This window comes from Teleopsis dalmanni, chromosome 2 (genome assembly GCF_002237135.1).
Source record: "Teleopsis dalmanni isolate 2A chromosome 2, ASM223713v2, whole genome shotgun sequence".
In the NCBI taxonomy this organism is placed as follows: Eukaryota; Metazoa; Arthropoda; class Insecta; order Diptera; family Diopsidae; genus Teleopsis; species Teleopsis dalmanni.
In genome coordinates, this window is record NC_051847.1 from 45,381,018 (window position 1) to 45,394,321 (window position 13,304).

Below are 13,304 nucleotides of genomic sequence, written 5' to 3' on the forward strand. Positions count from 1 at the left end.
CTTCTAGCTTAAATTAAATTATTTATAATCTATACTCTTGCGTTCTATGCAATTATGTAGGTTATGGACTAATATAAGGGAATGAGCTTGAAATTAATTTGTTTCTTTCCGTACTAAAAAATTCTCAACAAATTCTTCTAAAATTCTTCTTCTTCTAATCTGGAGAAAAAATCTTTTCCAAAGGTCGAACCTTTGGTTTTGGCGCAGCTCTTATCATTTTTGCTTCACAAAATTTACTCACCTCAATATAGGAGTTTACCATATTAATCAAAGTAGATATCTTACCATTGGACAAAAATAATTTTTTGATTAAAATAGAGATAGAGTAATGTAATTTCCTTCCTAAACTTTATATTTTAGCTATATTTTTATTGTTATCAGGATTTTCACGATCTCAATTAACAAGCTCGGTGAACGAGTAATATGGATAATACTGCAAAATATCATGAATAAGACACATGTTCTTGAAATATATGTATGCTTAAAGTTGGTCTGAGAATGCTTTCAACTTCTCAATACCCTAGCATCAAGAAACTATGTCACTTTTATGTGAGTACCTGGACATGAATGGCATGAGGGCAGTGAAATAGCAGACTCCACAGCAAAGAGTGGTACAAGTATATCTTTCAAATAGACATGCGGCAGTCAAGAAGATTCATTGTGCTTGAACACATTAAAGTTGACGCTATCCTAAACCTTAGCAGAAATGTATTAAAATCTACACTGAACTTCTTATAGGATACTGTAGATTTAATTACCATTAAAGATTATAGGTGCGGTAGAAAGTAATTCCTATCGACTCTGTCATGAGGAGAAGGAAACATCAAAACATATCCAATGCAACTGCGCAGTGGTGGCAAGACGTAATCTCAACTATCTCTGAAGCGGGATCTTAAGCCCAAGCAGATAAAATTAAGCCTACAGGAATTACGAAATTTATAAATAGTCTTGAATTGTTTTAGTTGGGCCTTGATAGCCTATTAATAATTAATAATAATAAAAATTTATATGTTTGCCAGCTTGCACTTTTATTATGTCAGATGGTTATTAAAATTATAAAATTAAATTTTTTCTAACGACATTAAGCGAACTATAAATTAGCCTTAGGCTGCAAATATTGTGTCTTTAATAACCTCGCTTTCTTCGTCAAGTTCCAAGAAATGTTAAAATGAATTTTAGATATAAGTTCATATATCAGAGAGTGAATTTATATTCGATATACTGTGTGTATGTGTTTATTTGACTGTCTATAGTCGTCGATTTACTGATCTGTTGTTTATAAACAAAATTTACTTTATTAAGATTTAATATCTCTTAATGCATCTGCTTTGTCTATTTAAACAATAACTTTATTAATGACTTCAGAGTGCATAAAATTAAATCAAAAAAAAACTAAAAACTAAATACTAAAAAAATAAAACTAAATAAACTAAATATGTAAACAATTATGTATGGTGCAATGTCAACTCTGAAATAATATCAGTCTGAGATATGAAATCATTCAATTCGCACTTCTCAATTGCGATTTTAATTTATTTCATTAAGAAATACCACAAACCGACTAAGTAATTAAGTAATAAAAATATTTTCATTGCATTTTATTAAAGTGACAATGCGATAAGCATTCAGACAATTAATTAATTAAAACATCACTTGGTGGGGAAAGATACTTCACAAATCTTGTTAGATTTGATTTGCGCCGTTCAACTGGATTTGTGTATCTCAATATTTCGCGTTTTGAGTCGCAGCGTCTGTCAATTGCCCACACACGAGCTCAATTACAAATTCTTTAAGTTGTCAAATCTGCTTTAATTTTCACGATTAGTTAAACTGCACCCTACAGTATGTCATGGTTGTCTTATTTCTTTTAGTTTTTGATATATAAGGTGTACATATCAACCACGGAAAAACCTCAACGAATGTTAGTATACATACTAACTAATATACTACATATATACTAAAATACTACATACTAATATACTAAAGTATATTAGTAAGCAAAAAGTAATTAGTAAGGAAATTATAAGGCTGACATTGCCTTACTTTCAAAAAAAAATAATCTCTCTTCGACTACCTAACCATTTGTAGCATCTTGCATCAGGCTTCTCTCAATTAGTAAGTTTGGCTTATCTGTGACCAATCCATATGTATACTTGGACGCTGAACTATCTCGGGTAATTGTAGTGTGGAGCAGACTTTAACCCGAGTTGATACAGATTCTGGTCAAAGTACAAGACTTATTTAGTCTAAATAAAATAAATTACTTAATGCCTTAATACCTAAGGCGAAGCATAGTTAATATCACGCCATCAGTGCTGATAGGTCCTTGCATATTGGGAAAATCTGGAATGAGCCCTGGTCTATGTTATAATAGATTTTGTCGACTCTGCAGAAAAGGAACAACCTCCTCCTCTCCTGCTTCGATACTTCGTCTTCTGAGGAGAGGAAGGAAACTCTCCTTACCGATCTGACAGAGCTGTCAGTTTTCATAGTTAGGGACACAGCCAATTTGCTACATTTTTCAGAATTGATCATTTTTATTTAAATAAGAGATTTAAATAAATAAGAAAAAAAATAGACTCAATTAAGTATGTACATTGTGACAGCACTTTATATGATTAAGGTCCAGTCGTTTGCTTTTATATTCCATTGGATTGAACCAGAATGAGAGTATGGGCTATTGTAGCCTGCGGCAATTTCTCTCGCGTTGGTTATAAAACTGTCTGGACAGTTTCGTTATATGACCTTATGCGTAATATGGCCATGAGTCAACCATAACGTATCTATTGTATAATGGTTAGGGTAGAATATCACTTAATTACAAAAAAATGGCCGTTGCGATACCACGGACTATTGAATGTTACTTGCATTGATATATCATACAATATCCTTGATACCAAGGATTATTAAATGAGCTAATTCATCTTAGAATAACAAAGTTGAATTGGTTTAACATACCAGAGTCAGCAAATTTTTAGTTTAGTAAAAAAATATTGCTTAAAGTACTACATATTAGTTATTTGCTAATTTCTTAATTTTTCACTATATAAAACTACTGGTTGTAGAGTGTCAGATTCTCGCTACAATTGTGTAATTGATTTCAAAATTTTTTGTCATTTATTTTAGCGCTTAATCATTTTTAAGATTAAATATCTAATAATAAATTCATTATAGTTTTTAACGCTTTTTTGATAGAGATTCAAAAGTTTATTACTCTCTCAAATGCATCTTGTTTATGGTCTTCAATGGAGAACAGCTTATCGTGCGGCCTCAATCGAAGACAAGTTTCCTAAATCGCTGTATCTGTGCTTAAATGCCAGTTGATTTTTATTTATGGCTCTACTGGTGCAGTTTCATAATGAGCCACATTAATGAACTCAAATATTTCTATACCTTTTTGGTCAAGTTTTGCTGTTGACAGCTTTGAATTACATGAAATATTCGATATCTCATGGATTGCATTACAGGTTTCTAGTATTGGTTTCTTTTTTTAACTTTTAGTTTTTGTTATAATTTATTTTAAGTGATCATATGAAACTTTATAATATTGGAAGCAATTCTTTAGACTTGTTATTCACCCTTGAATTAATGAATAGGATCACTATTATAACATCAGTTTAGTTAATACTTTCTCATCTTACAATATGGATCAGTTAACAACCCGATCAATAATAGTAATAATAATAGATGTACTGCAGTTACAAAATTTGTTGTATAGCTATAAATTATGGCTACTATATTATACCTAAATCTAAACATTTACACAAATAATCGATACAAATCAATATGAGTCTATTGATATCTTTATAATGACTTTTAACAAGGACTGTCTGTCAGATATCTGAAAGGATGTTTCCAGCAGGACACTTTCAGTTAAACATAGCTTCATAGTTTCTAATGATGCTTTTAAACTAATTGCATACTAATGTATTTAAATCGAATAGTTTTTTACTGGAGTAAATGTCTAAGAAACTTTGTGAGTTCCGGTTCTGGGACATACTTTCATAAGTAAGTATAAATTGAAGACTGCTGTCTTTTGCGAAATGTTGCGCTAAGTATTTATTTTTTTCTGAGTATTTATTTATGTAACAATAAAAGATAAATAAAATCATATTATTATAAATGTTAAGTATATATAATAAATGCAATAACAAATTACAAATAAAAATGAATAATAAAACATGTAATAAATAATAATTACAAGTGATTTTGCATATGTATGTATATGTATGTATGTATTATAACGCACTACATTATATATCAAAATAATTTTATATATAAACTAGTTTAAATATATGATATATAAAATTAATTTTTATACAAAGCATAATTATTGACTGGTGACATATAAACGACACGATCCTTTTCATTATGGCGGTTTGCCTGATCATTCTGTTGAGGCGCGTGCTCCCTACGTACTTCATGAACGGGTTTAAGATATCCTTGATAGTTTTTAGAAATATTGGGCTCTTGCTTATGCTTGAAATTCTTTGGAGATGCAGCACGTTTCGATGTTTGACTATAATTCTCATCATCGGTATATCCCACAAATAGTGAAGGTTTGAATGGTGCCTGAAAATGTTGAGCATATCGACCTTGTGGTATCACTGGTTGAAAGTGACTATTCTGTGGTAAGTAAGATTGTGGATAGTGTGAGTATTGGTGACCTATATCAAATTGTGGTGAATTATAGATTGGAGCATAATGTTGTGTAGAAGTGTGTTGTTGGGCACAATGATTTGGATTAACATCTTCCGTGTTTAACTGTTCAGTTTCTGGAAAACGATGTGGAGCAGTATTAGCTAGATTTTGCTGTTGATGGGCTATATACTGATGATGTTCTGGGTGTGGTTGCGGATGCTGATGTTGTGCGTGATGATAAGGTGGATAATGTTGTGGTTCTGGATGGGATTGTTGGTAATATTGTAAACTATGTTGGCTGTGTGTCAACGACTGTGGCTGTGGGTGCTCTTGATGGTGATGGTGATTTTGTTGCTGATTTGGTTGTATAAATTGAACTGGTTGAAGTTGTAATGCATGTCCGTAATTTTGTTGAGCATGTGTGGGTTCCATAGCTGTTGGATGATTATAATACACTAATTGTACTCTTGGCTGATGTGCACTGTCGCTGTTAGGATAAAACAACTGGAGGTGTTGTCCATAAACACCAGCTGTTGGAGTATGCGTGTTTATATCTTGTAATTGTGCCACTTGACCACCATTGACATTATAATCGGGCTCATTATCATTATTTTGGTTATTGTGCCCAGGATCGTATAGACAACCATTCGGTTGCTGGCATTCCAGTTCATGATGTCCAAAAACTCCAAGCTCTAATTGTCTTTTGCCTTTGGCTTGTGATTGCATTCGTTCATTGCTCCTAATTTTCGCCGGCAAGGTGAATGCATATATGAAATAAATTAAATATTTAAAATGCATATTGTGAAGAACTGCTTTTTTTAGTTATTTGTTAATCCGAACTCAATTTGTGACTAAGACAATTTTCAAGTATTTTCGCTTTTTATACAAAAACTGATAAGTAGCATCAGTTGGTCTGCATTTTCTATTATACATTTTGCATAAAATTATTTGAAGCTTAAAATATGTGTTAAGTTATGTCTTCACTTTATAATGTAATTCGATATGTCCTTTTGTTATATCGTATGTACTTCCAATGCATTCATTGACTTCCGCAGGAACTAAAACTGGCATGGGACGCGTCAACTTGGCGTAACATAATATCGCAGATTGATTGGAGTGCGTATTAAAACCATGACCATGAAATGTACTTCAAACCTAAGAAATAGTTTACGGCCGCTGAAAAGCGAAAGGTACCTTTATGTAACTATTTCCACAATATAATATTTTTCTTTGAAAATGCGGTAATATCATTTAATGAAACTAAGAAATTACGAATTTATCTTTCACTTTAAAGTGACGCACGCTTATTCCACCGTTTTAATTTTTGATCTATATTTTTATTATTATTTATGAAATTAAAATGTATACATATATAACATATATAGTGGTTGTATGATACGACTTGTTTTGTGTGTTGTATATTTAATTACACAATATATAATATGCCATTGATATAAGATTAGATTAAGACCAAAAAGGTCACGCGTAGACCATTAAGATTCATACCAAATCAGAGTCTTATTTTAGCGATTATGTACATCACTTAAGATGCGCGTTTTATTAACGAATTTTATAAGGATTTCAACAGAAACCACAGGTATGTGCTCCAGTACGGTAAAACTGACAGCCTCCAAGTATTTTTGTCGAATTCTCGAGAGAGCCGTGCAGCTACACAGCACATGCTCTAGAGTTACCTTTGCATCCGGTTCGTTGTATTTCCTATAAGCATCGCTGTGAATTAGATTTAGTTTGTGTGCATATGATGCGACCAGACAGTGACCTGTCAATACAGTTCCTTCGGCTAGACGATATAACATTCTTGGTGTATTTTTCCTAATATATGTGTCTACACATGATCCTAGCTATTCTACAGGTGGTTAAGTTTCGGCACCTTTCCTCCTTTTTATGTACTCGTCCAGAAGTTTATGTATTTGTTTCAGAGGTCTGAGTACTCCACTCGTTTGGTCCTCTGAAAGTTTTGCACCATTTTTAGCAATAGCATCAACTATCTCATTTCCCTCTATGCCCTTATGGCCAGGAATCCAGTACAAACAAAGTCTGCGGTTGCAGGCTAGTCTGGCAATAGCTTTCTTGGATTCTAAAACATTTTTGGATGATGACCAGTATGATTTAATTGCCTTAATGGCTGCTGCCATTGATATAAAGCTGAAGAAGACAAAATAAGGTCAAGTCAATAATGAATTAAGTTTTGAAATATTGGTGCTTCAAAGTGGAGATGATTTGAGGTGTTTTCATTTAGATCAACAGAATAAAACCATTATTCGTCATTAATGTAGTGGAATTATTTTTCGATTAAACAAATATATGAATATTTTATGAAAATCATAATTGTGTAGCACAAATATGAAGTAATAGAATCAAGAATTTTAATATTGCACTGGTTAGATTGTGAAAAGATGATAAAATGCAGTCATTATAATATCAGATAAAGAAAGTGATATAAAAAAATTTAGATAAGAAATTACAATTCATGACAAACTATTTTATAAGTAACAATATTATAGTTCAATGGCGAAAAAATATAAAATTAAACAAATTTTTAGACATAAATACCATGGACATAGAATTCCAATAACCAAAGAAAACTATATAAACGAAACCGATCGAAATATTGGCTAAAGGTTGGTGACTTTCAGAAAATGAATCATATCTTTAAACCCGTTTCGCTTATTTAAATTTTTACATGTCTTTAAAAGGAATTATCTATTTTTATTTATGAGTGTTACTGTTACCAAATATTCAATTCACAACCTGCTAGTGGCTTATATAGCAAGAGAAGGATTACTAAGTCTCTCAGAACCCAACGCTTTATGCGTTAAAAATGAAATCATTGAAACGCTTGGGACATAACACCAGGGGTAACCGCGCGAGGGTGACTTACAAATACAGCCCTGAAAGAGAAAATAAAGGCGTCATATAATCCAAGGAGTATTATTACATATTGTTTTTAAAAGTTATTGGATATATTTATATATTTTAGAAAAGAGCAATATAGAAAGGCTAAAAATAAGTCAACAGCAGTTATCGATTTCCGAGAGAAGTGATAAAGTATTAAGCCAAAGAATGAAAGTTTCTGTATTGATATATTGGAAGACTATCTTTAATATCAATCTCATTTCGCAATAATAGCGAATTCATCTCCTTTTATAAAAAAATTTAAAAATATTATAAATTGTGCCACAAAAAAACAATATAAAGTCGTGATGGAAACGATATGTACATAAACTTATATGCCCGTTAGAACTGAATTGTGTTTTTTTTTCTGTGAATTTATACACTTTTTTAATTTTTTTTTATTTAATAAATAGATAAGGTAAATATCACTTCATTAATATGTGTGTCGTCTTCTTTCTACAATAGCTTCTGTGTGAAACATATATCATCCTATGACTCTCAATTGAAGAGCCATGTTTTATAACTTAACTTCATGTTGCGCCTTAATCTTTCTAGCCCTTCTTTAGTCTATAACCGAAGTCATGAGCTATCTTTGATTTTATTTAAGGATACTGCTTTTCTTTTTTTGTCACTTTTTATTTTTTACTCTTAAGTTCAATTTAGGAACTAACTCTATATATACCGCAGTTAGATAAGATGCTTAAACTACTAGTTATTGGGGTTGAATCGTAGCTAACCTTAAATTTATAAAACTGTTTCGTACAGGTTAACTAAATCCCTCTACAGTGATATAAATGTAACACCAAACATGATTTTATATATTTGCTTAAAGAATTACCAAATACTTAAGAAAACTGGTTAACGCCCCATGGTACGTAAGAGGAACGGATATCCACAGAGATCTGAGAGTCGATTCAGTCGAAAAATACATTAAAGATCGTGCTCTGAAACTGTTCAATATAATTGACAGTCACAATAATCCAACTCCCAGCATCCTAAAAATACAGCGAAATTTGATAAACACAGGCAGATACAAAAACATCAGATCCATCATATTATAAAGCCCCGTATTCAGTTATTCTTAGTGTGACTTAAAACTGTCCACAGATAAAATAGAGTAAAGGTACTGATTCAAATACTCATAATCTGTGATCTTTTCGGAAATATATTTTATGTACGAGCGCAAAAATATTTATTCTTATATTTATTATTAAATAATTTTTTGAGACTAGAAGTACCAAGGGTTAAGATTGTACCCTGTCCAATATGAGCCGATTCAATCCAATAAGATTGATTCTATTCTTAGTGGTACAAAATCTACGAGGGAATTTTGATAGATGAATGGTCCTATGTTAAGATTTTTCCGTGTTAGTATAACTGGGCTCTTTTAGTCTTTCTAAGCTAGGGGTTTTGTCCCTCCTTCCTTTTTGACTAAGTTATGTATTCCTTCACAAGCTTGTCCAAAAAAGACAAACATATTATTAATAATCCATTATATTTACCTGATTTGCTTCTGTGCGATTTTTCTTTATTGTCCAAACTGAATTTGGTGATCTAAGAAAAAAGTTTCCATATCATCATCCAAGAACCTGAGATCAAGAAAAGAAGGGTAGTTCCGACCAATGGGTATGAAACATTTTTTGAAAAATTAGTTGATGTGTCCACTATCGAGACCATATTGATTTAACAAAAATAAATGACCAAATATACTATATAGAACGATAAAATATCTCTTGGTACCAGTCTTATCGACTTAGGGACAGGGTGAATATATCAAATAGATTTAAATGAAGCTAAAATGGATAAAGATCTTACAAAAATGCTTTCGATTTCACGTATAAGTAAACAATTTTATTTAATTTATTGTGTGGGCTTCACGTTGTGAAACATTATTTCAAAGTAATAAATTTAAATTGCTGTGATAAAATAATTTATCATTAATGTATGTAAGTAATGTACAAACCTACTCAAACATTTAGTGGACCACGTCTTACTAGTCGTAGCGGTTTAAGTTTCGTTATCGCACAAAATGTACTTGTCAAGCGTGAAAACTGCTACTTGCGTGTAAGTTTTGCCATTTTCATTCAACATTTTGCAGATACAAAAAGAGTTAATAATTATTGTATTTACAGTTTCAGTTACAACAGATCAGATTGCAAAAGTCGTTTTTGTTTGTTCGCTGCATATAATTTTATTTGAACTTTTTATGAGCTCATTTGCAGCTTAACGTGCGAATCGGATTAGCGTTTGCTTAATTAAAACTGCATTGCGAAAGCGCAGACCTCTGCGTATGAGCAACAAATTAATTATTAATGAGTATTTGTGCAGTACTTCTAAGTCAATACAATCCAACACAATTGTGTTAATATTTATTAATATTTATTAACAAATGCTTTATGCAATTTGTGCAATTATATCCACTTCAGAGCTACTAAACGGCGTAGGGTTCACTGCGTTCGTTTCAAAACAATAACTTTTAATTAAGCGAATATCATTGAACTATTCTCATTTTAAGTAATTATTTTAAACAACTTGTAATTAATACATAAATAATATTTATATTTTGATTTAATAATTAATTTATTTCTAAAATAAAGTTTCTAATTTCTAAAATACCTAATTATATTTTTTAGAATTCGTTTATTTATTAAATTTTTTTTAATGAGGTTTTTTTGAACAGTAGTGAAATACAACAACAAAAATTTATTTTTTATATTATTTTAATTAATTGAATTTTTGGCTGACCATACAACTGCAGCTGTTTCGAGTATTGCCAAATACCCATCATCAGTGGTCTTGGAAATAATTCTTGTATTTAATTATTCGTAAATAATTATTTTTTGAGACTGCAAGTACCAGGAATCGAACTCGGGTCCTGCCAAATGTGAAGCTCAGAATCAGCGCACCTTAACCAACTGATCCAAAGCCGTACTTGACTTTTTTGTTCGCATATTTTTCTGCGAAAAATTTTATAAAATTTTCTAAATATGTTTTTCGACCTGTTTATTAAAAAGGTTTTTTATATATATTTATTCTGGCTGTAGGTTTCTTCTTGTTAAATAATAAAACTTTAATATTTTTGAATAAACTCTATATTTCGACTCGACGTCGACGTTTATGCATTTTTAATAATAGTAACTTACAATCGAAATCCTGATGCTGACTCTCAAGGAAAGCCATCGTAGATGACTATTCAAGAAAATATGACTATCAAAGATAATTATCGAAAATTGTTCAAAATGAGCATCCAAAAAGACTATCGAAGATGATTATTGACGATGACAATCAGAAATGATTATCGATGATTAAAGAAAAATATGAGTTCCTGAAGATTACCATCAAGATAACCAATGAAGACGATCATCAAAGATAACCATTGAAGATGACCATCGAAGATAACCATCGAAGATAACCATCGAAGATAACCATCGAAGATAACCATCGAAGACAACCATCGAAGATAACCATCGAAGATGACCATCAAAGATGACCATCAAAGATGACCATCAAAGATGACCATCAAAGATGACCATCAAAGATGACCATCAAAGATGACCATCGAAGATGACCATCAAAGATAACCATTGAAGACGACCATCAAAGATGACCATCAAATGCTATCATCGAGGAAGATGAATTTCTGAAAAGGACCATCGATCGTAACCATCGAAGGTGTCCATCAAACATGAACAACAAAGATGATCATCGAAGATGTACATCGAAGACGTAGATGAGTTCCTGAAGATAACCATCGAAGACCACCATCGCAGATGATCAACGAAGAAGATTATGAGTTCCTGGAGATGATCGTATTTAACTTGTTGATAAATTAATAAAAATTCATAATGAAATAAAAGCAAGGTGTTTTGTTTTAAACAATTATCACATTAACCTAATAGCCTACAAAAGTGGGGCTATTCAAATTTAATATGTATAATGTAGCTTATAAAATATATGTACACCAATTTGTTCCGAAGCTTGTTGCCAGAAGCCAAATAATCATATCTTTGACAATTATTATACCAGATATATTATATGGAGAAGAAAATTATAAGCCTACGTTTGTTTAGCTAAAACTATCAAACAACGAACTGCTATATAAAACTATTTTAATAACTATTATTTTCATCTTCTTACTTTTTAATCGTTTACCTCCTTTCTTACGTTCCTACAACGTAATCCGAGTTTTAATGGTATCTCTCCATGTTTTTATTCGATGTTGTTATTTCATGTTGTTTATTTGGCGAGGTAACTGAAGATCTAATTATGTTATTTCCTTTAAAACAAATAAAATTTTAATATTATCTCTAAAGGAAACTCACTAGAAGTTTCTCAGAAGAAATTCTTTTTTAGTATAAAACAAAACTTCAGGAAGGTATTTGAACCCGCCTCCTCCTTTTACCTATATGAAAACAGTTAGACTAAGTCCTACTGAGGACGATTAAGTCCTAAGATAAAAGAATTAATGAACAAAACTTGAAAAGGTTTCGCAGACTTCAATTCCACAGAGTTGAAATAAAAACTATTACTTTTAAATAAAAGTAAGTGTTGAATGAATAAATGAATAATAATATGAATAAATTAATTCCCTTAAGTAGAAAAAATTTTAGCAGAAATGATTATAGGAAATTGGAGGGCACTATATCTTCATACTTAACAAAACTGTATTGTAATTTATATGGTCTAGAAACTAGGGCAGAAGATTAGGTTATGTTAAAGAGGCTTATATTGATATGAGTATAGAAGTCTTCCAGTCGGAGACTTTACAATACGAAGCCAAGGGAAGGGCAGGGAAGCTTTTTAATAGCTCTTTAATTTCTCTAAAATTTTTTATAAATATCTTTCATATTTTTTTTTTTTTTGAAATGTATCTTTAACTTTGATTTTGTTGCACTATTGAATTTATAGATTTTGAATTATTTCTATCTAATTATTTGATAAAAAAAGATGTGATTTATACATTTTGTAAACCATGCATTAAAATTATCCTTTCCTATTCCAATATTATTATATTTAATAAAATATTTATATAGCTATGGAAATATATGCAAATTTTAAAAATAAAATTTTAATTCCGATTGCTGTCAATTACCAATTTCTGTAGTTGTTATAATTTTTTATCTATTTATGTGGTACCATCAATATAACTTTTAATAGTTATTTGTACAACGCCTATCTCTTATTCAAAGGTTTTAATTATTTATTTAAAAATTTTCCTAAAATACATAGGAAATTAAATGCATGTTAGTTTAAATTGCCATTTTCATTTACACATGAACATTTCAGTTCATTCGTTGGACATTTATATTTATTAAAATTTCATTTTATGCATTTTTGTAAAACTGCATGTTTTATTGAAGTATAAAAATTACAAAAATTTTATAATTTATTTTCACACATTTATCCATCCATGAATTAATATTTTTGACATTTTTCGCTTCAATTTTTAAACGTTTCTATTATTTATGACTATTGCGTCAAAGGCATCGACGTGTTAGACTCCCATATATTGTTCGTAAGCTTAAGCATTTACATTATATATAATTCAATAACTGCACTAAATAAATATTTTAAATAATAAACTAAAGGAAACATTAAATATGATTGCAAAAAAAAAAATACATATTCAAAAACTGCATAAATTTTTTACGATTTAGAGTGAACGTAAACTTGAAGTTAAAAATGGAAAAACAAAATAATTAAAATAATGAAAATTTTTAGACAATTTCAATATTAAATAAATTAAA

The 13,304-nt window shown here is 30.6% G+C and overlaps 1 protein-coding gene across 1 annotated transcript in view; it reads left to right on the forward strand.

The window, feature by feature from the left end:
- The first annotated feature begins 9,510 nt into the window (after nt 1-9,510).
- The window catches only part of LOC119674443, a 30,017-nt gene continuing 26,223 nt past the window's right edge, over nt 9,511-13,304 (forward strand). The window contains exon 1 of the mRNA XM_038085582.1: nt 9,511-9,621. Within this exon, the coding sequence (XP_037941510.1) occupies nt 9,511-9,621 (111 nt within the window). The remainder of the gene's footprint in view (nt 9,622-13,304) is intronic.